Below are 26,435 nucleotides of genomic sequence, written 5' to 3' on the forward strand. Positions count from 1 at the left end.
AGAATTCATCAAAGCTATTATTTCAAAGATATGCAGTTAACTTCACTTTTAGTCCTATGATGTTTCCTTGCTTGCAGTGTTAATTTCACCCCTCATAATGTTTTGAGTGGTAATAACTAAAAGTCACATTGAATGTCAGTACTTTGAATATCTCTTTCAGTGAACAGAAAGACAATGAGAAGTAGGTGGGCACATAGACAAGAACAATTATCAGCTGAGGTTTACAGTAAGTCCTTTTCCAGAGAGGCTGACAGACCACACACAGATTGCACATTCACACACTGTCACTCATTCTCCTGGTGACCCAGTCATGCTTTTTTATGTGCTTTACTGTTGCTCATTGTCTGTTCTGTCCAGCAAGTTATAGTATATCAAAATACAAACATTTTTGTTCAGTTCTTGATTTTGAATTGCCTTATTCATGTTTTACATCCATTCAGATTTCATATTGGTATTAAAGTGTCTGAGGAACACATTTTACAGTTCAGAGGAAGGCAAGAGTACACCATCTCAAAACAGACCACGACTATCATTGTAGATACTGGTGCTGTAATGTTAAACCATCCTCCAGGTTTCTTTTTGTTATGCACACATACTGACTGTTGAAAAGAGTAATATAATGAGAAATGGAGAAGAAAGATTTTGGATAGTAAGTGGACTATCTAATATGCTTATAGGTAGGGCAATTTAAGAATAAGCTCAGAAAAAATCCACCAAAATAAATATAAATTTTTGAAATAGCAGTTTCTGCTTCTGTAAAACATTCAGCAGTTAATGTATCATGAGTTTTATACAAAATTTATTGAATCAATGAACGAAAATGTAATTATTGTTTTATGCGGCTGTGAAATTGGCTGTAGTTGTTTACTTACATTGTTCCCTTCAAGATCAAAGTGTGTGAAGTTCAAAGTAATACGGTATTGTGGAGGGGCAATAATTTCCCATATGCAGTTCTTGTTACTTGGATATAATTCTGGGAATGATGGACTAGATATTGTGCCATTTGATGACTCAAACAAGCCGCCACAAGCATCTGAAATGAATTTTGATAGTAAAATCGTTGCATTTAACTATTACTTGATAATAAACAAACAATTTCAATGATTAATTACGGAAAGTAGGTAAATTGTGTGAAGAAAAGCAAATATATAAAGATTCTAGGAAATTGGTATGAAACATACAATATTAAATATGAAAGTGGGACATACATCTTTTAAAAAAAACAGATTTGCTCCATAATCTAAGTCATCTTCATTCTCCCTTTATCCAGCATTAGGCAGGGTTGAGACATTTAAGGTACTTTTCCACTTTCCCTTGTTTTTCACATTTCTTCTTCTACAGCTGTTTTCTTCCCATCCATATACCTTCTTCTTAAACTGGTGTTAACTTAATCAATCCATCTTGCTTTGGATCTTCCTCTTGCCCTCAAACTTGGCTCCCAGCATTCATTTTGATAGCCTCCATTTTCCACTCACTTTACATGTCCAAACCATTTTAATATATTTTTCTCAATTTCTGCATTCAACTTTTTAACGCCAGTTTCCATCCCAACATCCTCATTTCTCACTTTGTATCTCCTTGTTTTCCCTAACATACTTCTTAAGAATTTCATTTCACTGACTTCGATTCTACTCTTTTCTCTTCTTGTTATTGTCCAGGTCTCTGAATGCATATGTCTTCATTGGCACATCCCTTCCCCAGACTGAGCCCTCACACATTGGTAGAATGCATTGTTATGTTGTACCATTTTGATAATTTTTGCCCCCATCCTTGCATTCTGCATTAACAATGTACCAAAATATTTAAGGTTGCCTACAGCTCTGATTTCCTGTCCTTTAATATTAATTTGTTCTCTCCCTTCTGTCTCTCCTGCTTCTCCACACAGCACTACACACCACACTTTATGACATTGCATTAAGTATTTATAGTTTAAATATTAATTATCTAGAAACAGCATATCTTACTAATGATGTGGATGAACTATGCATACTGAGGGGAGAGGGGATGGGTGGATCCATTTTGGAAAAAAGAAGGGAAAGATTTATAACTTAATAAAGGAATTATTAATGGAAGCATGGTTAATTGGATGATCAGTTCAATCTTATGGACCAGAAATGTGACGAACAGAACAAAAAGACCCACAGTCAAGTCACTACTAGAGAGTATACTGATGTATGGATTAGAGACCAGGACAATTAATCAGAGGCAAGCTGAAAACATTATACATGTATTTCTGCAGTAGGTCACCAAGAATTTCAGGGAGAGAACATGTAAGGAATGCTGAACTGATAAAGGTAATAGAAGTGGAAGAAGGTGTAAGTGATGCAGTGGATCAAAGACAATTACATTGATACAGAACTGTATGAAGAATAGAGGAAACAAGAATACCAAAACCAAAACTGGGGTGGGAAATTGAAGAAGAAAGAATAAGAAGATGACCAATGACTTTAAAATTTACAGATGACAATGAGAATACTTGATGCACAAGAAGAGGATAGACAAAATAAACAACCTGGAGGAACACATTGAAGAGATAGTTTGAGTATGAGAAGCATGCAATAAGTAATGCAACACTTTTTTTTTCTTGGGCAATTTCAGTTGAAAAATGTGGAATCTGTTTGGGACATTGTGGAATAGCACTGCTTCAACCCCTATAGTTTCATTAATTTCTGATTGGTGGCAACACTGCACATAGCACTCAAAATGGTACATGTAATGGAGGTGCATTACAAGCAGAGAACTGTCGCTGAATTTCTTTTGGCAGAAAACTACAGCATCACAGATATTCATAGCTGTTTGCAGAATGTCTACAGAAACCTGGAAAAAAAGAAAAAGAATTTGGTGAGTCATTGGGTGAGGCATCTGTTACCATTGCAACAAGAACCTGTTCAATCTCCAATGTACTGGCGAGGTGCACACAGCTGTGACTCCTGCAAATTTGGAATGTGCAGACACTCTGATTTAAGGTGATTGCTAGAACACAATCAAATATCTCAGTGCTCAACTGGATGTCTCTGCTGGTAGTGCTGACAATCATTCACAAGATAGGGTGCTCAGTGCTAATAAGCCTGCTGGGTTCCTCAGTGCATAACAGAATACCATAAAGAGCAGTGAAAGACTATCTGTGCAGAATTTCTTGTGTGTTACAAGGCTGATCATGACAGTTTTTTTGTCATACACCATCAAAGGTGATGAAACATGGGTTCATCACTTCAACCCTGAATCTGGGAATCTGATGGGGTTATTCTGTTTAATGTCCTCCCTCATGATGCAACAATTATCTCTGAAGTGCACTGTGCTACCTTCAGGAAAGTGATGAAATGACTTCAGTGTGTTTGTCATCACAAAAAAGCAAACCAACTTCTACAACTCCATGACAATGCAAGGTCTCACACAAATCCATACAAAGCTTCATCGGTCTGTTCTTCCTCAGTAACCCTATAGCCTGGATCTTGCGCCTTCCAATTTTCATCTATTTTGTCCAATGAAGGAAGCTGTACATGGATGATGGAGAGGTAATTCATGCAACAAGATACTGGCTCTGATAATTGTTAGTAATGTGATATCAGGACGCATACAGGCCACCTTAGTAAGGTGGTGTTAGGCCATCACACTGAACGGAGATTATATTGAAAAACAGGTTTTTGCAGCCAAGAGAGTGGGAAATAATATGGTGTACTGGGATCCTGAATAAAACCAATCTGTTTTCAGAAAAAAGTGTTGCATTACCCATTGAATTCCCCTAATACTTATGTAATATGCATTGTAATAAGTTGCATGTGTATTGTTACATTGGAAAGCTCTGTATTGAGGAAGATCTCAATAAAAAATAATGTCCATTTGTTCTTGTACTTCCGTACTGTAGGTTCCCCACAATACAGTATCATTGGCAAATAGAAATTTCTTCCTCTCCCTTCCTCAGTGGGATTCTTTTCTCTCTTCAACAATTTCATCCATAACCATTATAAATAATACCGGTGACAGCACATTTCCCTATCTCAACAACATTCCCTAAACCAACCAAATCTTCCAACTTGGGTGTGGACACAACTGAGGCTTTTGTCATACATTGCTTGACAGTTCCTAATTGTTTATTTGTCAATTCCCTATCTCTCCATGGTTTCCTGTACCTTTTCTCTGTGGACAATATAGTATGCCTTCACTAAATCAAGAAATGTCATTAATAGATCCTCCTCATATTCCTGATGATTTCCATCATCTTCCTCTTACTAAAGATTGACTGTTGATCTGTCATGTTAAATTCCATACTGCTCTTCTTCTACCTGATGTTCCACTTTTTCCCTCTTTCTTCTTTCTATTATCCTTTCCATTATCTTTGCTACTTTTGATCCTTTGATAGTTATCACATAATTTTCTGTCTCCCTCATTGAACACCAGGATGGTTATTCCTTTTCCCCATTCTTCAAGCACACATTTCTGAGTCCATACACATCTTAGCAATTTATATAACCATTGTAGCCCAGTATGTCCAGCCGCCTTTAGCATCTCCACACTTCATTTCACTGATCCCAGCTGTCTTTCCTGTTTTCAGTCTTCTAACTGCTAGTTCCACTTCTAGTACTGTAATATCATTCTCTTCTTCCTTGTCCAGGTCTCTCTGCCATATTTCTACTCCCCCTTCATTGCTATTTCTCACACTTAGTAGTTTAACAAAGTGCTCTTTCTTATCTATTATTATTATTATCATCATTATTATCTCACACGGTTGTTTGTTAGCTCTCCACTTCTCTGTTTACTAGTTTTGTGTAAATGCCTTCCTTGCTCTCTCTCTCTCCTTGCTATTCTATACAGCATCCTTTTACCATCATTAATCACTTTTCCCAACTCTCATGTGAATTCCTCCAAGTGTTCCTCATTTCTTCTGTAACAACTTCCTTACACGAGTATTTATTTTTGCTTTCCTAATAGCCCGCATCTCGTGATCGTGCGGTAGCGTTCTCGCTTCCCACGCCTGGGTTCCCGGGTTCGATTCCCGGCGAGGTCAGGGATTTTCTCTGCCTCATGATGGCTGGGTGTTGTGTGCTGTCCTTAGGTTAGTTAGGTTTAAGTAGTTCTAAGTTCTAGGGGACTTATGACCACAGCAGTTGAGTCCCATAGTGCTCAGAGCCATTTGCTTTCCTAATGTTTCCTTTTATTTTCCTCATTTTTGTTTTTGTTCTATTCATGTCAACCTTTCTACTTTTGTTTCACTGCCTCCTTTACCTATTCATTCCACCATGGTGTTCCTTTATCCATGGTGTTTCTTTATCCTCCACACCTGGAGACGTTCTGCCACATGTGTTCTCTAGAGAACTTGCAAATGCCTCCTTGAATTTACCACATTCCTCTCCCAACTTTCACATTCAGTGCTTGGAATTTTAAGTTTAAGTAACTCCCTGGAATTTTCTTGTACCTTCCTATCTTTTAGTTTCCCCACTTATCTTCTACTCTCTTTCTGCTTTTACCCCTTCAATTTTATCCATCCTCATTTCTGCCACCACTATTCAATGGTCTCCAATGAAAACTTCGCTTGGGAATGCATTTACATCCACTAACAGTCTATGATTCAGGTTCTTGTCAGAAAGTAGTCAGTAACCAACATTGCCCTTCTCTCTTCCCAACCAAATCTTATTATCTTTTGGCTAGTTTTTTGTTTCTGAACCAGCTATTGCCCACAATCAAAGAACATTTCTTTCATAAAACTCAGCCAGTTTCTTTCCTTTCTATTTCTTTTTCCCATATACATGTGAACCCTAGTGGCGTATTTCCCTACTGTGCATTTAAGCTGCCCATCACTATCACTTCCACAACCACAATTTCTATCTCTCACTTCTCTAGGAAATCTTTGATGTTCTCCTCTTTATTTCCAGTTTTTGGTGCAAATACTTCAGTGAGTAGAATGAGATTTTCACTCTGCAGTGGAGTGTGTGCTGATATGAAACTTCCTGGCAGATTAAAACTGTGTGCCGGACCAAGACTCGAACTCAGGACCTTTGCCTTTCATGGGCAAGTGCTCTACCAACTGAGCTAGCCAAGCACGACTCACACCATGTCCTCACAACTTTACTTCTGCCAGTACCTCACCTCCAATCTTGATCCAGCACACAGTTTTAATCTGGCAGGAAGTTTCATATCAGCACACACTCCACTGCAGAGTGAAAATCTTATTCTGGAAACATCCCCCAGGCTGTGGCTAAGCAATGTCTCTGCAAAATCCTTTCTTTCAGGAGTGCTAGTTCCGCAAGTTTTGTAGAAGAGCTTGTGTAAAATTTGGAAGGCTGGAGGTGAGGTACTGGCAAAAGTAAAGCTGTGAGGACGGGGTGTGAGTTGTGCTTGGGTAGCTCAGTTGGTAGAGCACTTGCCTGCGAAAGGCAAAGGTCCCAAGTTCGAGTCTCAGTCCAGCACACAGTTTTAATCTGCCAGGAAGTTTCATATCAGCGCACACTCCACTGCAGAGTGAAAATCTCATTCTGGAAACATCCCATAGGCTGTGGCTAAGCCATGTCTTTGCAATATCCTTTCTTTCAGAAGTGCTAGTTCTCCAAGTTTCACAGAAGAGCTTCTGAGAAGTTTGGAAGCTCGGAGGCGAGGTACTGGCAGAAGTGAAGGAGTGAGGATGGGGCATGTCAGTTTAATAGTGATATTCATCACTGCACTGTACCCTTTTTATATGTTACACCAAGATATAGTAATTACTGTAACTTGATGCAAGTGCTATACAAAATCAATAAAACTTTAAGAAAGTATGGTAATGGAAAGTCCTGGTAGAAATAAAAAAATTGGGTAACAGCTCAACGCATAGTACAGGCACTGAGAAACATGACTATAAACTTCACTAGATTTGAAGGAAATTCTCTCTCTCTCTCTCTCTCTCTCTCTCTCTCTCTCTCTCTCTCTCTCTCTCCCCCCCCTCTCTCTCTCCCCTTCTCTCTCTTTCTTCCCCCCTCTTCCTCTTCATCCTTTCTCCCTCTATCTTGTTCAGTTACATTATGCTGGCTGAACATACTGTGCCAGGACTGCATGTCTGCAACTTCACTGGGGAAAGTGGTCTTATCGGTTGACATGGGTAAGTGGAGAAAGGGTGGGGTGTGGGGGAGAGGAGTGTGAAGGAGGGTAGGAGAAGGGTGACTGACAGCTGAGAGGGAGGCGGCAGTGGGTGGTATACAAATGTGGTAAGGAGGGGTGAGAAGTGCACAGTACAGGAAAGTGACACAGACACTGGCACTAGTGACTTCATGCATTGCATGATGATGATGATGTGGATGTGTGAATTAGAAGGGGCTGAACTTACTCACTAGCTTGTCTTGCGATCTTATCTTGTGCACCTGTTTCCTCTTCCTCTCACATTCCTGTTCTGTACAAATGCTGTCTGCCACCCAACACCAACCCTTCCTACTGCTCCCCACGTATTTTCTCATTTTGCCCAATGCAACTAACACAATTCATCACCCCAGCCAAGCAGCAGAACTGCAAACCTAGCACTATGTATTCAGAGCTGGCAAAACATAGTCCTACCAGTGTGTGTGTGTGTGTGTGTGTGTGTGTGTGTGTGTTTGGGGGAATAGAATTTTGCAGTTTTTCACTGGCATTGTGTGAAACAAATAACATCTCAATACAAATAATAAAAAACGTAATTGTTGGGTTCGAATTAATGATATGATTATAATAGAGGGAAACATTCCACGTAGGAAAAATATATCTAAAAACAAAGATGATGTGACTTACCAAATGAAAGTGCTGGCAGGTCGACAGACACACAAACAAACACAAACATACACACAAATTTCTAGCTTTCGCAACCAACGGTTGCTTCGTCAGGAAAGAGGGAAGGAGAGGGAAAGATGAAAGGATGTGGGTTTTAAGGGAGTGGGTAAGGAGTCATTCCAATCCCGGGAGCGGAAAGACTTACCTGTCCTTTTTTCCCCCAAGGTAAGTCTTTCCGCTCCTGGGATTGGAATGACTCCTTACCCTCTCCCTTAAAACCCACATCCTTTCATCTTTCCCTCTCCTTCTCTCTTTCCTGACGAAGCAACCGTTGGTTGCGAAAGCTAGAATTTTGTGTGTATGTTTGTGTTTGTTTGTGTGTCTGTCGACCTGCCAGCACTTTCATTTGGTAAGTCACATCATCTTTGTTTTTAGATACACAAATAATAAAAAAAATACATGATAGTGTTTATGTCATGGGGAATAAATTAAACATGGTGAAATGCAATGAAAAATGCTACAAGGAAAGGACAATAGCCTTGACCAATGTAAGACACACACACACACACATACACACACACACACACACACACACACACACACACACACACACACACAAAACTAAAAATTGCTGATACTGTATTTAAGTGGACAAAATCCAAGATCCAAGAGTTGAACTCTCGATCTCCTTAGTGCAGCCACCAGTAACATTGATATACCTACAATCCCTAACACAACTTTAATTAATAACAATATTTATACACACCACTCTGTGCAAGAGAATGGTGTATTCATCATCATGATCAACTACAAAGTAAATACTAACCTTCACAATGTTTTCCATCTGAGTGAAGTTCATAACCAATTTTGCAGCCACATTCATAGCTACCCAGTGTATTAATACAGTTGTGTTCACAGCCATGGTCCTGTAGTGCACATTCATCTAATTCTGAACAAAAACTGTGAGTTATAAATGAATTTCATCACATTTGAAGTAAAATTAGAAACATGAGAATGATTTTATGTTGTGTTATGTGTATGTATAGAACATTTTCCACTGTAAGAATGGATAAAAATGAAAAACCTTTATTAGTCACTGATTGTATGAGATGATATATTCTTTGTCATTTATATACAATAAAAATGAACAAGATAATGAATACACATAATATAGGAAAGTTACTAACTACCAAAAATACTAAAAAGGTGAATGGAATGATTAAATATGGTAGTCATTGGTTTAGATATAGCTGTTAAGTTAATGTAAATTAATACATAATATGTATTATTAATACAGTGAATATACTTATTATCTTACAGGCAAATAAGTATTGTACATAGGAAGAATAAGTAAGACCATGACTACAATTATTACCTTACAAATTAATATCAGAATTGTGCAGTTTGTATAATTATTTTATACAATGAATTAAATAGTCTGTCAACCAGTAATGGCGACTTACTTTGAGATTTTATAAAGAAACAGACCAATCAAATTATAAAAATGTATTGTGGATTTTCAAAGTATTCACTTTGTGTGAGTTAATAGTATCTGTACCGTAATCTGCCTTTATTATGGTGTTGTAGTCCAATTTTTTCCCTAGTGAAATGCCTCATGCCACTCATTCTGACAAAGAATGGAGGGTAGATTACATATAGTAGATCTGGGGGTTCTTCACTTTCAAATTAACCTGTTGTTAATTTGGAGTTGAGAGCATGAGTAATTGAACTATACTAAGGTGCAGTGAAAGTGGTGCTGGGAGGAGTAGACAACCTCTCAAACTCCTCGCCTTCCTGCAGCTTATAAGTGCCAATGAGAAGCCTTTGGGCTAAGCTGGCTTGGTTCATGACTTAAGTGTACACTGTTGCCACAATGTCATTTCTGCAACATTTGATGGCCAGGTGACAGTGGAAAAAGTGATCACTACAAAACAAACACCTACCCTTAACAGGGTTTATGTACTTCATTCATGCTACCACTGGCACATAGTTTTCCAGGTTTGGATAAACATGCCCAGGCCAAAAGCTTTTGATACCTGAAAACTGAGGAGTAAAGTGATGACACTAGTGGCAGAAGTGTGCAAAAAAGTGGAGGTAGTACTTTCTTTACTTACCCATCCAGACACCAGGTTTGCTGCTCCTTAGTGTAGTGGATATATTTTTACTGCATCTTCAAGAGATAATAATTCACCATACAATGTGATTACATGGTGTAGCAGAAGAATAAGAAGTATAAATATGGAAGGTGACATGCTGCAAAGAGCAGAAGGAAGGTACCAGAACCAAAACTAAAAATTTTTATTTTGTGATTCACTACAGCACAGAAAGGATAATGTGATGAAAAAAAATCATAGAAGATGAATCATGGACAACATAATTTATGTAAGAGGAAGAACATAAACATTATGTTAGGAAAAAGTGTTTTATAAATCAAAGTTTGAGGTACAAAGAAACCTCTTGGGGTGTCGAGTGTTCTGCCAGGTATCAGTGTCGGCCATGCACAATATTTCAACAACGTGACTTGTCTTCATGAGATGATACCTGAGGCTATCACTTTATTGGCATATGCCATGAATTCTGTTGCATGAAATCATTTGTTAGTGATGAGACTGTAGTAGATGGCAGTAAGTGAAAGTATTGAAAATGAGATTTAAAGGTGATGGTGAAAAACTTAGGTAGTGTTTACAGTTTTTTGAAAGCTTAACTTTGCAGCTTAAATGTCTTCTACCATGTCCACAGAGGTCTTTCTTCATCATTGTAAGTTAATGATTCTAATAATCATTGTAAGTCTCTGTTCTTTCCTATAACCCTTTCACAAACACCATATTCTTATCATAAATTGTTTACAGTGAACAATATTCCACACTGTAACAATTATTACTAAGTGTTCTGCAATAATTAATATGCAAAATGTAGCTGCATGCCCTTGCAACATGCAGTATCTGCTATAGAACATGATCTGCAACATTACAGTAAAAACCTTGCCATATAATTTGCTACAGTGGCCAGTAAATATGAATAACTACTAATAGTGAAAGTCACTTAACTGCTAAGACATACACAGTAACCATCATTCTAGTACTGTACCTGTAATTTTTAGTAATATTTTATCTTAGTTTCTTTACTCTCTACCTGTCTTGTTGGCTTTCCTCTATAGATATCTTCCTAGTCTAAGTAATGAATCACGAATTTGGTGATAAGCCTCACAATTACATATAACTTTCTTCTTATTTTTGTAACATAATGTGTGGATTGTGTAAACCACATGGAGAGTGGGGTATACAGTGCACTGAATAGTGCACTTTCCTGTGGTTTTGTAACACAAGTGTTATGTTATTATACAGCTGCCATTTTCTCCTTCTTTGTATTTAAATATTTTCAGTCTGTTTATCACTTGCTCCTGAAAGTCACATTTTTCTTATTATTTTCAGTAAAGACAGATGAAAATGCAATAGTTATCCAAAAAGCCTGGGGGTGTATCTGACAGTGAAATCTAGACAGATTTTTAAAAATTGCAAGTTTCTGACTTGTCATGACAGTCAGAGATGCAGTTTCAAGTCCATGAACAATAATCTAACAGTGTTGGAAACAGCCGTCATATCAAGTTTATAAGCTAAACGTACTGAGGCTAGGCTGCAAAGTGAAGAATCATGTAATATTTTCTGTAACTGTATTTAGATAAAACAATATTTATTTATTTATTTATTTATTTATTTATTTTATTTATCCATCTGTTGACAACAAATATTGTATGGATGTTGTCAAGCCATTTCAAAGAAATGGACACAAACAATATATACGTAAAAAAGTACAAAACAAAACAATACAATGAGGTTAATAATAATACAATGTAAGTAATATAGCCTATATACATCCCTGCTTGTTATTTTAAATGCATAGTCTGTTTTTCATAAGGCTTTAGTTTTGTCCTCCCTAAACGGCAAGTCCTTATATACACCACACTGCTTAAGTATATATTTACATCACACAACAGCTGTCCTTTAAGTATGTAATGTAATGAATGATTAGGTAATGAATGATTAGGTAGGGCCTACATATTGAGTATTTTCCATTTTGCCTTTATAAATATCATCAGAAAAAATTTATTGAGCTACATAGTCATTTACACAATAAAAACATTGTTCTACTAGAAATTTTTTAAATTCTGTTTTAAATTTGTCATCATCTTCTAACTTCCTGATGTTGACTGGCAGTGCGTTGTACAGTTTTGCACCGATATAGCACACATGCCTTTGTGTATTCGTTCTTTTTGTTCCCTGAGTATGGAGTGCTGCGCTATTACGGGTATTGTAGTTATGAAAGTCGGCATTTGTCTGAAAATTTGCAATGTGGGTCCTGACATACAATACACATTTGTATATGTGTAATGATGGTATAGTAAGTATTCTAAGCTTTTTGAATATGGGTTTGCAGTGTGTCTGTGGATGACTGTGAGTTATTATTCGGATTGCCCTCTTCTGCAACAAAAAAATTTGTTTTAGGCGCCCTGTTGTGGAACCACAAAATATTATTCCGTATGTGGCAAGAGATTGAAAATAGCCGAAATATGCCATTCTGGCACCCTCTGAGGTACAAACATTTGCAATAATTCTGAGAGCAAAACAGGCTGAATTAAGTTTCTGTGCAAGTTTTATTACGTGGTCATTAAAATTTAAGTTTTCATCCACATGAATCCCCAGCAATTTTGTGGATGTCACTCTGTCTAAGGCTTTGTCACCCCACACCAGATCAAGATTTACATTTTGACATCTTTTCCCAAACTGCATATAATTTGTTTTATTTACATTCAATGTCAACCTGTTTGCATTGAGCCAAGAGTGGATGTAATTTAGTACTTTATCAGCAGTTGTTGGTAGCGACTGCTTTGGTGCACTTATTATCACACTAGTATCATCTGCAAATATTATTGCTTTGGCTGCATCATCTGAGGCGTGAAAATCATTTATATAGACAAGAAACAATATGGGCCCTAAGATGCTGCCTTGTGGTACTCCTATTTCTACATTTTTTGCCTCTGATACTGAATTTATTTTGTGGTTGGAGTAAGTTGATGTCAGTCCTAAAACCTGTGTTCTGTTTTTTAGGTATGATTCAAATCATTTTTTTCCTATCCCATGTATACCCAACGATTTCAATTTTTCTAAGAGAATGTCCTGGTTCACCGTGTCAAAAGCTTTGGAGAGGTCTAAATTTACTCCTACTATACTATAATCTTTTTCTAGATTTTTGATTATTTGTTCAGTGTAGCACATTACTGCTGTTTCAGTATTTTTACGTGCTTGGAAGCCATGCTGATTTCTGTTAAGTAAATTATGGTCATTTCTAATATTTTTGAAAATGCTGGGAGGAGAGATATTGGGCGATAGTTTTCTACCTTATACTTGTCGCTGTTTTTAAATAATGGCTTCACTTTTGAAATTTTCAGCCTTTCTGGAAAAGCTCCTTCACTGAATGATAAATTGGCTATGTGTGCAAAGGGCTTTGCAATTTGTGGTGCTGTCCTTGTTATGATTGACACAAGCACCTCATCTATGCCAGCCGACATTTTGGGTTTCAAGCTTTGTATCACTTTCAACACTTCACCCTCATTTGCTGGCTCTACCCTCATCCTACAAACTGTTTTTGGATATTCAGGTTTTTCTTCGTTTGTAAATTTTAAGCTTAATGAAGTTGTTGCATTTATGAAATAATTGTTAATATACAGGGTGTTTCAAAAATGACCGGTATATTTGAAACGGCAATAAAAACTAAACGAGCAGCGATAGAAATACACCGTTTGTTGCAATATGCTTGGGACAACAGTACATTTTCAGGCAGACAAACTTTCGAAATTACAGTAGTTACAATTTTCAACAACAGATGGCGCTGCGGTCTGGGAAACTCTATAGTACGATATTTTCCACATATCCACCATGCGTAGCAATAATATGGCGTAGTCTCTGAATGAAATTACCCGAAACCTTTGACAACGTGTCTGGCGGAATGGCTTCACATGCAGATGAGATGTACTGCTTCAGCTGTTCAATTGTTTCTGGATTCTGGCGGTACACCTGGTCTTTCAAGTGTCCCCACAGAAAGAAGTCACAGGGGTTCATGTCTGGCGAATAGGGAGGCCAATCCACGCCGCCTCCTGTATGTTTCGGATAGCCCAAAGCAATCACACGATCATCGAAATATTCATTCAGGAAATTAAAGACGTCGGCCATGCGATGTGGCCGGGCACCATCTTGCATAAACCACGAGGTGTTCGCAGTGTCGTCTAAGGCAGTTTGTACCGCCACAAATTCACGTAGAATGTCCAGATAGCGTGATGCAGTAATCGTTTCGGATCTGAAAAATGGGCCAATGATTCCTTTGGAAGAAATGGCGGCCCAGACCAGTACTCTTTGAGGATGCAGGGACGATGGGACTGCAACATGGGGCTTTTCGGTTCCCCATATGCGCCAGTTCTGTTTATTGACGAAGCCGTCCAGGTAAAAATAAGCTTCGTCAGTAAACCAAATGCTGCCCACATGCATATCGCCGTCATCAATCCTGTGCACTATATCATTAGCGAATGTCTCTCGTGCAGCAATGGTAGCGGCGCTGAGGGATTGCCGCGTTTGAATTTTGTATGGATAGAGGTGTAAACTCTGGCACATGAGACGATACGTGGACGTTGGCGTCATTTGGACTGCAGCTGCAACACGGCGAACGGAAACCCGAGGCCGCTGTTGGATCACCTGCTGCACTAGCTGCGCGTTTCCCTCTGTGGTTGCCGTACGCGGTCGCCCTACCTTTCCAGCACGTTCATCCGTCACGTTCCCAGTCCGTTGAAATTTTTCAAACAGATCCTTTATTGTATCGCTTTTCGGTCCTTTGGTTACATTAAACCTCCGTTGAAAACTTTGTCATGTTGCAACAACACTGTGTTCTAGGCGGTGGAATTCCAACACCAGAAAAATCCTCTGTTCTAAGGAATAAACCATGTTGTCTACAGCACACTTGCACGTTGTGAACAGCACACGCTTACAGCAGAAAGACGACGTACAGAATGGTGCACCCACAGACTGCATTGTCTTCTATATCTTTCACATCACTTGCAGCGCCATCTGTTGTTGAAAATTGTAACTACTGTAATTTCGAAAGTTTGTCTGCCTGAAAATGTACTGTTGTCCCAAGCATATTGCAACAAACGATGTATTTCTATCGCTGCTCATTTAGTTTTTATTGCCGTTTCAAATATACCGGTCATTTTTGAAACACCCTGTAATTTGGCAAATCTTGTTTATTAATATTGACATTTTTTAAATTTTTGAGGCTAATGTCCTGGTTTTCACAACTCTTCCCCATTTCAATCTTCACAATACCCCATATGGCTTTTGATTTGTTTTCAGACTGTCTTATAAAACTATCATTACTCATGAATTTTGCTTTAGCAATTAATTTTCTATATACCCTCTTGTAATTCCTGACATATTCTATGAATTGTGGGTCTGTGGATGTTTTCATTTTGGAAATTAGTCTCTTTAGAGTTCCACAGTAAGTTTTGATGCCAGCTGTGATCCAAGAACTTGGCTTTGTATTGCCATGTGACCTGATTTTTGGCAGCTTTTTTGGAAAACACATTTCAAAATATCCCATGAAAATGGAAGAAAATGTGTTATATGCATCATTTGTATTTGTTAGGTATAGTACTTCTGCCCAAGCCTCATTAGTTAACATATTTATGAATTCTACACAGTTCTCTGTAGAAAAATTTATTTTATACATGAAGTGTGTTTTTCTCTCTTTCAGGGCCTTGAAGGGATTTTGAGGACAAGAGCATTGTGGTCTGATAATCCAAAATCAGTATTTGTCACTTCAACTTCTGTGCGTCCTACATTTGAAAATATATTATCAATAAGACTGACTGTATTATTTGTTCTTCTTGTGGGTGGGTGTATGTGTGGAAGCAGGTTGAAACTACATAACAGATTTAGGAACTGATCTTTTAGCCTACTTTCACTCATAAGATTAATATTGAAGTCCCCACACACAACTACAGTGGCTCTATCAGTGAACAGAGTGTTAAGCAATATTTCTAATTGGTTAAAGAATATGTCTGCATCACCAGTAGGTGGTCTGTATATTGCTATGACTATGACTTTTCCCTGTATTTCGTTCAACTGCACAGCTGCAGCTTCAAAATGATTTTCCACACTCAATGATTCAGCTTCACACCTTCTTTTATAGCTGATACTTGGTTTGGTAAATATACATACACCTCCATTTTTGGTATTTTTTCTACAATATTGGCTTGCCAACTTAAACGGATGAATATTAATGCTACTTAGTTCAAAACGTCCGCACCAATGCTTCACAATGCACATGCAGTCATTATTTGCTCTGTTCATAGCTACCTCAAGTTCTAATGATTTATTTCTAAGACACTGAATGTTTAAGCTTAGAATCTGCAGGTGATAAGGATGAGAACTGGTTACATTTGTATTTACATTTCGTGGTGTCATACTCCGTTCCTTGCCCTGGCGAAGTACCAAAAATCCTCCAGAAGGACAGGTTTTCTGCACCTTGTAGGTCGTTCACTGGGATATGGTGAGTTGCTTGCTGCTGCTGCTGGTGTAGCTCCCGGTGTCATTGATGCTGTCATTTCTGTTGTTGTTGCTGTTAATGATGGTGTATCTGTTTCTGATACTTCAGGTGTTGGTTCTGTTGTTATTGATATGCTTCCTTGTGAAGTGCTAGCACTTGGGGAGTTTTCTTGCAATGTCAGAACATCACACTTGTCTTGTAGTGGTGATGATTCATTTTCAGATTCACCAAGTAGTTTGTGGGTCTTGTCCTTGAGGGGAATTACGTTTGAAGTGTCATAACTTACTTTCGTTTTGGCATTTACTATTTCTATTATTTTTGCAATTACAAATTTTTTTCCTAATCTGTTTAAGTGGAAACCATGCCTAGTATGGAATCTCCTTCCTAGTTTGCTTATATCAATGAAAGTCACATTTTCGAATCATTTGCATGTCTGTTTCATCTCACCATTTGCACTTTCCACTTCTTTGTTAATGCAGGACCATTCCGCTAGGTCATGACGATGTGGTACTGAAAATGCAATGACGTTAGTACATCTTAGTTCATACAGTCGCCTTTTTAGTGAAAGCAACAGATCTTGTTTTTCGTTTCTTGCGACGTCGTTTGTTCCCGCTAGGAAAACGGCAAAGTCTTTGTTGCTTAATGTGGGAATTTTTTCGTGGCTTATTGCAGTTGCTGTGCAGAATTTCGCACCTGGTTTCACCATGGAAGTTAAGTTCACATTGCTTTTATTACGAAAGTCAGCAGCTATGTTTCGCCCTTGGCTGTCTGAATATATTTTGATTTTCGTAATTGTTTTGGAGCTACAAAATGTAGGCCTAACTGAGCTGTTTATTTCCTCTTTCTTTTTCACACAAGCCGATAATCAATTGGAACTACATAAGGTCGGCAGATGTTTGTTTACTAAATTTATGTCGGATTTCTTATTTTTCTGCGTCAACGTATTCCTTTGCTCTGGCTCTTGCTTTTCACATGGTTCATGAGCACTATCACTAAACACTGCACTTCCACCATCTGTTGTGGAAAGTACTTGAAATAAGTTGTCGTGTACGAAGCTTACATTTATCTCACAATTCTCTTGATCTTGTACTTTTTGTTTGCGGCCGCTGCACTTCACCTCTGTCCACTTTTCGGAAACTCTCGAACTATCTTGCAGAAAACGTGGCGTGTTCACTTCAGTTTTTCTTTCTTGAATTTTAGTAATATCCATTTTCAGGGCATTTATTACGAACTGTATGCTACTAATTCGTTCATTTAGCTTCGTAATAATATTCTGAGAAAAAGTGAAATTAGTGGTCTTATGCATTCCAAACTGTGATTCATCATTCCATATTCCCATATCAGTATAGTGATATTTTAAATACCACATACAACACATAAAGTTTAACTGCTAACTGCAATACAGCTTGTTTACTAAATTGATTTATGGAGGCTTGGTGTTTGTCAGCTCCAAACAACATTACACATTATGCCAATAGCAGGAAAATGAAGGAGACTGCAATAACCATAACTGAAACACCTGTTATTTTCAAGAAAACTGCAGACAGTACTACCAACCATATTAAAGTGGTAAGTCATATTATGGGTAGAACATAACCTACTCCTCCTAAATTGTAGTGGAACAGTAAGTACATACATATTTCTCAAATCAGTCCCTACTAATATACATTTGTAAACAGGGCACTTCAAAGTGACATGTGCAAGGGTATTATTTTCTGATGTTCCTCATTTGTACCAATATCACAGTCATCAATAAAACACCATAATGTGATAAGATCTTAAATCATTAGCATGGGATACCTTTCAGATCAAAGATTCTAGGATGGAGTCCTACCAATACATAAGAAAGGAGATATAGCATCTCCAGATAACTATTGAATAATATCACTTATACACATAATATCAAAAATAATAGAAAACTGTATGCGTAAACAGATGAGTCAGTATTTTGAACATAATGATATACTTACCTCCTCACAGTATAGTTTCAGATACAATCTTTCTACAGTCAAAGCAGCTGAGTGAATGGTAGCGAAAATATACAATTGTTTTGAAAATAAAGATATTATCTGTGCAACACTGTTGGACTTCAGGAAAGCTTTTGATATTGTCTCCCACAATATTTTTATAAAGAAGCTCTACCACTACGGAGTGAGAGAGAATGCTGTATGCCTAACGCAGCCTTACTTGGACAACAGATAACAGTTAGTTAATGTAAATAATCAAATGTCAGAATGTCTCCCAGCTGTGAAGGGTTTTTATCAATGATCTGTTCTTGGAAATTTCCTTTTCATTATTTATATAAATGATTTACCTGAAGTTGTAACATGTACACACACACACACACACACACACACACACACACACACACACACACACACACACGAAACCTTCCACATAGAATTAATTAATTTCAGGCATAGCCATAACAGTTTCCAAATCGCAATTTTTGCTTAAATAATTTGTCTTGATTAAGTTGTATATGGTTGCAGATCACAAACTGTGAAAGAAAGTATATAAGTATAAGAAAGTATAAGTATAAAAGTATATCATGTCTGGAAAACCACACCATGTGGTAAAAAGGTATGAATTCATAATTTTACGTTTCTTCGAAAATCTGTAATTATGATTTATATGTGGGAATTAAGTTTTCTGTATCCCAGTTACAGATCCTGTCCCCATAGTGGTGGCCCCACAGTTCGTTCGTGTTTCGAGTCTCCCGCGCCACTGGTTATACAACAGGTTATATGCACTATGCAATGACCACACCAAACAATGCCTTGTTGAAAGGTGTGGAAGCACAACTCTGCTCACTGAGTTTCATTTCTTTCCCAACAGTGTATTCATCATTTACGCATAGTGATTCACATTCTCAACCAACGCCATGTGCTAATCTCATTAGTTTTCAACAGTCGACATCTACACTGTTAGAGCAAAAAATGGACTCAGGCTTTGTGTCATCAGATTATGCCCATCCGACAGTTAAATGTGAACTGAACAATATTTCAAATTGTGTATCTTCAAATCGAGTGTTTCAAGAACAAAGTGATCTCAATTCGAACACGTGTTTAGCCACCCACCATCATGCAACATCAGTTACTGTCAGGCCGTGTGCAATGCCGCCATTACTACAAACCGCACCGCATCTGTTCCATGCACGTGGTGTTCCAGTTGTGTCTAATGTACATGCACAATTCAGTGTTTCGCATAACATGGACCCCTTACCTTGCCTCAGTGGCCCGCCACATGCACTACAGGCATGTTATGCATCAGATAGTTTCCATGTGGGTGGCGTTCTCATTCTCAACCCCCCCTGCCCCATCACTTGTGGAAGTCCCCATTCCCAGTCGCTCAACTGCCTGCCACTCCCACAGCACCGCCTGTGATGCCATGCCAGTCTCTCACCCCGTTCCGGAAGCAGGTCGTTTCCATCCGGCACTCATCACTCACAGTCCAGTTTCCGGGCCCCCCTCATGTGCCGTCCATCCACTGGTTTCCATGGTACCATGCGTGCCTGCCACGCCATGTTTTCATGATACACAATCAACTCTACCAGCTGCCGCTACTATGGATTCACTCGCCTGATTTAAATCCAGGCCTACCGTGCCGGTCTCTGAATTAACCTGAATTGAGCCGCTACCCCATGAGACACCGAAGCTGCCTTTGTCACCCCTCCTGGCAGCCTGATGAAGCTACCACCCTTATATGAGGACAACCTGGCATCGTGGTTTGCGCACGTCGAGCATCTGTTCGAGTTACATCATGTGTCGGACAACAACTGAAAGTTTCTCTGCCTCATCACACACCTCCACAACCACTCAGATTTGATTTGTGACCTGCTCCTTTCGCTGCCACCTGCAGCAAAATACGAGTTTGCAAAGAAGACTATAATGGAACGAATTGCCTGCTCGCCACAAGAGTTAATAATCAAGATTCTCTACGAGGAGCACATGGTGGAACGCACCCCCTCACAACTCTGGCACCCTCTTCGATTGCTCGAGCATACCATGCTTGACGCCACGCTATGGGCTGTGCGGTCTGCCAAACTACCTAACGATCTACAGATCCATCTGTTACCACACTCGTTCGAGTTCATCGGCTCCTGCTTGTGCATCGCTGACTAGTTGTATTCGCTGCTGTGGCAACATCAGCCAGTTCATTCCACACCGTTCGTCGGCACAGCCGCCCCCACATACCGATCTTCAGCTGGCAGAGGTAGGGCTCACTCCGCCGTCATCTCATCTACTTCTCCTGGCGGCGTCGGCTCACTCTCTCTGCTGTCTGAGGACTCCAGGATCGCCCATGCACCTTATGTACTGGTCTATTTACTGGAACAAATCAATGAGGACAAGCTGCCCCCACTTTTGCAGTGTCCACCTCCTCCTCACCTTGCTCACCTTTTCTGCTGGTACCACAAAGTGTTCGGCGATGACGCCAAGGTGCAGGTTGCCATGCCAACACCCAAACACCGACCGCAGGTACTAAGAGGCATCAAGTCCTGCGAGGAACCTAGCAGGCATCCTCTTACATTACACTCAGTTCACTCATCCGCCCGACCGAGTGGTCGTCTCTATGTGACTGCCATTGTGTCAGGTCTAGCTTTTCTGGTTGAAACTGGTGCTGACATGTCGATCATACCTACTTCGATGGCTCTGCCCACTTCTTCACAGATGAAATCACTTCTATGAGCTGTCAACTCATCGATGTTACCTACCTGAGGCTCAGTAAAGGTTATGGTGACCCCATCTCCTTCTCTAAGTATTCCGTGGACGCACTACATTGCTGACATCGATGAACCAATCCTTGCTATGGATTTTTTGTCTCATTACTAACTATCTCCGATTGTTGTACAGGGTTCAGTGCTCCACCATCATATGAACACTCACATACCATGCACATACACCTCTATTTCCACCACAACATACAATATCATACGTGAGTGCTCTGCCCTCATGGGCAACATTGTGACCTGCATTATCGACCTACTGTCAGAATACAACTTGGCAATGTAATTCTGCCAGCAACAATGAGAAGCTGAAACAACTCATCGGATCCACTTACAGCGAGCTCGTCACGGCTCATACCTCGCTTCTGCAACTGCAGTCCACGGCGCTGTCAGCTAAACAAGATTGCTCGCCCGAGCCTAGCTTGAACTCTCACCAGGTTAGTCCACAAACTTTACTGGCATGTGATGTTCCAACCCCCCACCCCCACCCTCTCTGTCGTGCTCGCCTCATCCAGTGCCATGTGTTTCAAACAGTGCTGTTAATGACAGTCGCACGGACGTTGCGACCACGTCCACCTCTCGAACAGCTACTGCGCGTATTGAAAAACATGCCCCGTCTCTCACTCACCGGCCACATGACCCAGCGGCCACTGTGCTCCCACATGCGACGCCAGCATTGCTCTTGCCCATGCCGGTTGTCCACTGCAAGGTTAACATTGGACAGTCGCCACCCGTTCCCCTTCACTCAGCGCTGCGTGCGCACCCATCCCCTCGACACAAGCGTACGCCTAGCTCCTGTAAGAGACATGTGGTTTTTGTGCTACCTTTCCCCACTCACGCTAACGGCTACACCTCATCGCACCCTACTCATCTGAAGAGTCGGCACCAGGACGTTAACCAATCTCATGTGCAGTTCTCAGTTTCTTATGCCACTGATGGAACGACACACATGATAGTTACCACTGCCAGCCCTCCTATTAGATATAAGGTCCAATGCCTCAACCCTGTCAAGTTGCACACGCCCCGGCAGCAGATTAATGAACTTTTGGCGGCAGGTGTTCTGCAACCTTCAGACATCAACTGGTCTTCACGAATCCACCTCAGCCCCAAACACGATGGATCTTTTCGAATGTGCAGTGATTACAGACGCTTAAATGCTCATACTGTCATGGGCAATTATCCAGTGCTGAACATCAATGACTTCACTCATATGTTATTAGGCGCCACAATTTTCAGTGTATTGAAAAACATGCCCCGTCTCTCACTCACCGGCCACATGACCCAGCGGCCTACCACCAGATTTCCGTGGCACTGGAAGACATTCCTAAGACGGCTATTATCACGCCGCTTGGTTTATTCTGATACCACTTCATGCCTTTCAGCCTAAAGAACGCGGCGCCAACGTGGCCACATTTCATTGCATCTATCTTGCAACAGTTCGAGTTTTGCTTTGCTTATCTGGACGACATAGTCGTTCTAAGCAGCTCAGTGGAGGAACATGAAAATCATCAGTCTATGGTCTTCCAGACCTCGAACTCCAATGGTTCAAATGGCTCTGAGCACTATGGGACTCGACTGCTGTGGTCATAAGTCCCCCAGAACTTAGAACTACTTAAACCTAACTAACCTAAGGACAGCACACAACACCCAGCCATCATCAGGCAGAGAAAATCCCTGACCCCGCCGGGAATCGAACTCCAATGGTGTCGAGGTCAACAAAGACAAGTTTCAGTTGCGCCAACGTGTCAGTCTCCTTCCTAGGTTACACTGTCTCCACTGACAGAATACAGCGTCCCAAATCTCGTGTGCAGGCTATCACGTCTCTGCCGCCCCTAGCTACTTACAAAGAGCTATGCTTTTTCCTCGGTATCATCAATTACTATCGCCGCCATCTGCCTTCTGCCGCCACTGTTCAGGCACCCCTGATGGACTCGCTATCAGGCAAACAAACTTCCGGTATCAAACCCATCTCTTGGACTGCTCTGATGCTAGAGGCTTTCAAGGCTCTGAAGACTTCCTTAGCTCACGCTGTGAATCTCGCCCACCTCGACCCTCGGCCAAGTTATTCATCAATATGGACGCCAGCGACATTGCGGTGGGGGAAGTGTTGCAACAACTCAAGGGCGACACGGTTTCTGCCCTTCATTTCTTCTCCAAGACATTATCTACGGCTCAGAGAAAATATTCTGCATTCGATAGAGAGCTCCTTGCTGTTTACGAGGCAATCAAACATTTTTGCCATGACGTCGAGGGACGTTCGTTTTTTGTCCGCACCAATCACAAACCACTGGCAGAAGCGTTCTGCAACCCATCTGAGGTGCCTCGACGTTACCGCCACTTTGACCTGGTTTCTCAATTCACAATGGATGTCCGTTACATCAAGGGTGCAAATAACATCGCTGGAGATTTCTTCTAGCGGATCAGTGATGTTTCTGCATCATTGATCTTTCTAATATGGCCTCCCTCCAAGCTTCTGACGAAGATTCTCAGGTTCTCCTATAACACCCACAAACATCACTTGTTTTCAGAAAGGTTAAATTTCCGGGCGTTTCTGATGAGGTGTGGTGTGATTCTTCGACCGGCACCCTACGCCCTTTGCTCCCACCCGGGCTGCGGCAACAGGTTTTCGACACCCTGCATAACCTAGCCCACCCAGGCATTCAAGCCATCACACATCTCGTGTCAGAACGTTTTGTTTGGAAGAACGGGACTGTCAAACCTGGGCATGCAGCTGTGTTGCTTGCCAGCGCAACAAGATCAGCCGCCACACCTCCACGCCTCTGGGCAAGTTCGACATTCCCACAGAATGATTCTGTCACGTACATATTGATCTGATCGGGCCTCTTCCTCCTTCGGAGGGCCATAGATGTATCTTATCAACTATCGACCATTTGTCTCACTGGGTCAAGGCTGTCCCTCTGCCTAAAATTACTGCCGAGATGGTAGCCAAGGCTTTCATTGGCTCGTTGATTGTTTGTTTTGGGTGCCTGACCACTATCACCACCGATCAGGGTCGACAGTTCGAATCCTCCCTTTTCACCATCATCTGCAATATCTGTAGTATTAAAAAAACACACATTACTGCCTATCACCCACAAAGCAATGGGTTGGTGGAGAGATGGCACCGCACCCTCTAGACGGCCCTTCAATGCCATGACAGTCTCTGGTCGCAAGCTCTCCCATGGGTGCTACTTGTTCTACGCTTGACCTATAAACCTGACCTACAGGGGACTATATCCGAATTTGTTTTCGGTGAGAGTCCGGTCCTACCGGGAGAACTTATTCTTCCCCAGGTTAGCGAGGATCTTCCCCCCCCTGCCAGATTTCATTAGCCGGATGTGTACACATTTTCAACAAACGCGTTTGCTCCCACCCATCAGTCACTCACTGCCAGAGACTTACGTTTCCACCACACTCTCCGACTGCTCCCATGACATGCTGCATGATGATGCAGTTAGGCAGCCTCTTTAACCTCCTTATCTTGACCCGTACAAGGTCCTGCAGCGAGGGGACACGACTTTTGATATCATGATGAAAGACCGAACACAGATAGTTTCTCTGCATTGCCTGAATCTGGCTTTTGTTGACCCTGATGGTCTCACACCACTGCAGTCAGACTCTGCAGACGATCCATCATTGATCAAGAATGAAGATGTGCTCCCATCAACCTCACTGCACACCTCTTCTGCTGAAGACTGTTCGCTCCTATTTGCTGGTTTCCCGACCTCGCCCCCTGTTTCACCCTGTGCAGGTTTCGTGCATTCACCTCCAACGTCAGAGACACACACACCTACCATCAGTTTGTCCTGCAGTGTGCCACCATACTGAGTGAACGATGTTTCTACAGTGGCATTTGATGACCGAGTGCTCATTCTTTTGACAGATCCCAAGGTCTCACCATCGGACAGCCTCTTACACATCAACATTGCACACAACCTAACACTCCCACGCGAATGTGACCGAGCATCAATACATGCTTTCATTTCTATGGATGGCTTGATCCACTTAAGGGCCACACACGCCTCCACCACACTATCAACTGCCCCGCCCGCTTACTCCTGGGCCAGCCGCTGTCTCATTCGGCCATGGTGGCTGACTGACTATGAAATGGACCTGCATCTCGCCGCTCCGCCTGCACAACCTGCTTCGTTTGAGATGAAAGTACCTGTGGGGTACCTGCGTACACATACAATTTCCACTGATTCCACTGACATCGACACCTGCATGCCCTAACCCTTTGACATCTGTAGTACTCTGTACGGCGGGGGAGGTGGGGGGGGGGGGGGTGCTGTGTGGCATCGATAGTTCATATCAACCACGAAACTTAATATCTGTGAACTCTAAGTCAGTTCTTTGTTATACTTCATTCTGTACGGACACAGTGTCAAGTGTAAGTATATACGAGCTATGACATATATGGGAATTAAGTTTTCTACATCTTGATTACCATCCCGTTCCCATAGTCTATTGGTCAGTGCTAAAGAATATGGTTCATTTGAAAGTTTCCATTTGTTGTGTTGGATGTGCTCCATTCACTGCTTGTGGCTTTGTTCTCAAACTTAGAGACAGTCTGTTATATTTACAGTTGTATACACAGTGTACTAGATTCTCTAATATTTACAGTTACAAATAATTATAGAAATATTGCTCTACAATATTAGTTGTTGCTGACCAGTTATAGCTAGTATTAGCTAAATGATAATACTTACCTTTCATAAATAATGCAGAAAACCCTGCTTTTTGAACAGAACCATCAGAGACAAATTTCACAAGCATCTTATTCCCTGTTGATCTGATGTCTGGTGGCAGCTTGTAACCACAGAAAATTCCCAGCAGTGGACTGTCCAGTGAATGGCCATCATGGATTTCAACATAGTCATACACACAGCTATCATGATTTTCTACCTGTGCAAATTCAAATATAAGCTTTAGAGATAAAATATACTAGATATCATGTGTAACTATTACATTTGTCTGTCATTTAAGTGCAGATATTTTCTACTAGGCATATTGCCACTGTAAAACCAAAAACTACATGAACTATGTGGCTAAAAGTCTCAGGAGGCATTGTCTCATTTGGAGATATGCCATTTGTGATGCCCAAATATTGTGGTTAGGTGCAGCAGACTTGGAAACATAGGTATGGCAACTGAGTAGTCATTTGTAGACACTTGCAGTGACTATGGCAGCAGGTCAGAGTTTAAATGAACTTCAGTGTGGAATGATAATTGGGGCATGGATCATAGCATATCAAAATTACACAAGAATTTAGATTTCTCAAGTCAACATTTGTCTAGGGTGGATCTTCAATACCACAGTGAGATTGTTTCCAAATACATGAAATGCTGCATAGGGAGACCACAGGTGTCTGACAAATAGGCATGATGTTGCCTCCCCAAAGCCATACAGATTA

The 26,435-nt window shown here is 40.7% G+C and overlaps 1 protein-coding gene across 2 annotated transcripts in view; it reads right to left on the minus strand.

Moving 5' to 3' along the window:
• The window catches only part of LOC126248459 (tolloid-like protein 1), a 600,069-nt gene that overhangs the window by 113,098 nt on the left and 460,536 nt on the right, over nucleotides 1-26,435 (minus strand). Inside the window, exons 10-12 of one of the 2 annotated variants that reach the window (XM_049949462.1) lie at nucleotides 25,732-25,927; nucleotides 8,531-8,653; nucleotides 869-1,033 (exon numbers count right to left, since the gene is read on the minus strand). In XM_049949462.1, coding sequence (XP_049805419.1) covers nucleotides 869-1,033; nucleotides 8,531-8,653; nucleotides 25,732-25,927 — 484 coding nt within the window. The remainder of the gene's footprint in view (nucleotides 1-868; nucleotides 1,034-8,530; nucleotides 8,654-25,731; nucleotides 25,928-26,435) is intronic. The other variant, XM_049949461.1, reaches the window with a different exon arrangement.

The sequence above is a fragment of the Schistocerca nitens genome, chromosome 3, assembly GCF_023898315.1.
Source record: "Schistocerca nitens isolate TAMUIC-IGC-003100 chromosome 3, iqSchNite1.1, whole genome shotgun sequence".
Taxonomy (NCBI): domain Eukaryota; kingdom Metazoa; phylum Arthropoda; class Insecta; order Orthoptera; family Acrididae; genus Schistocerca; species Schistocerca nitens.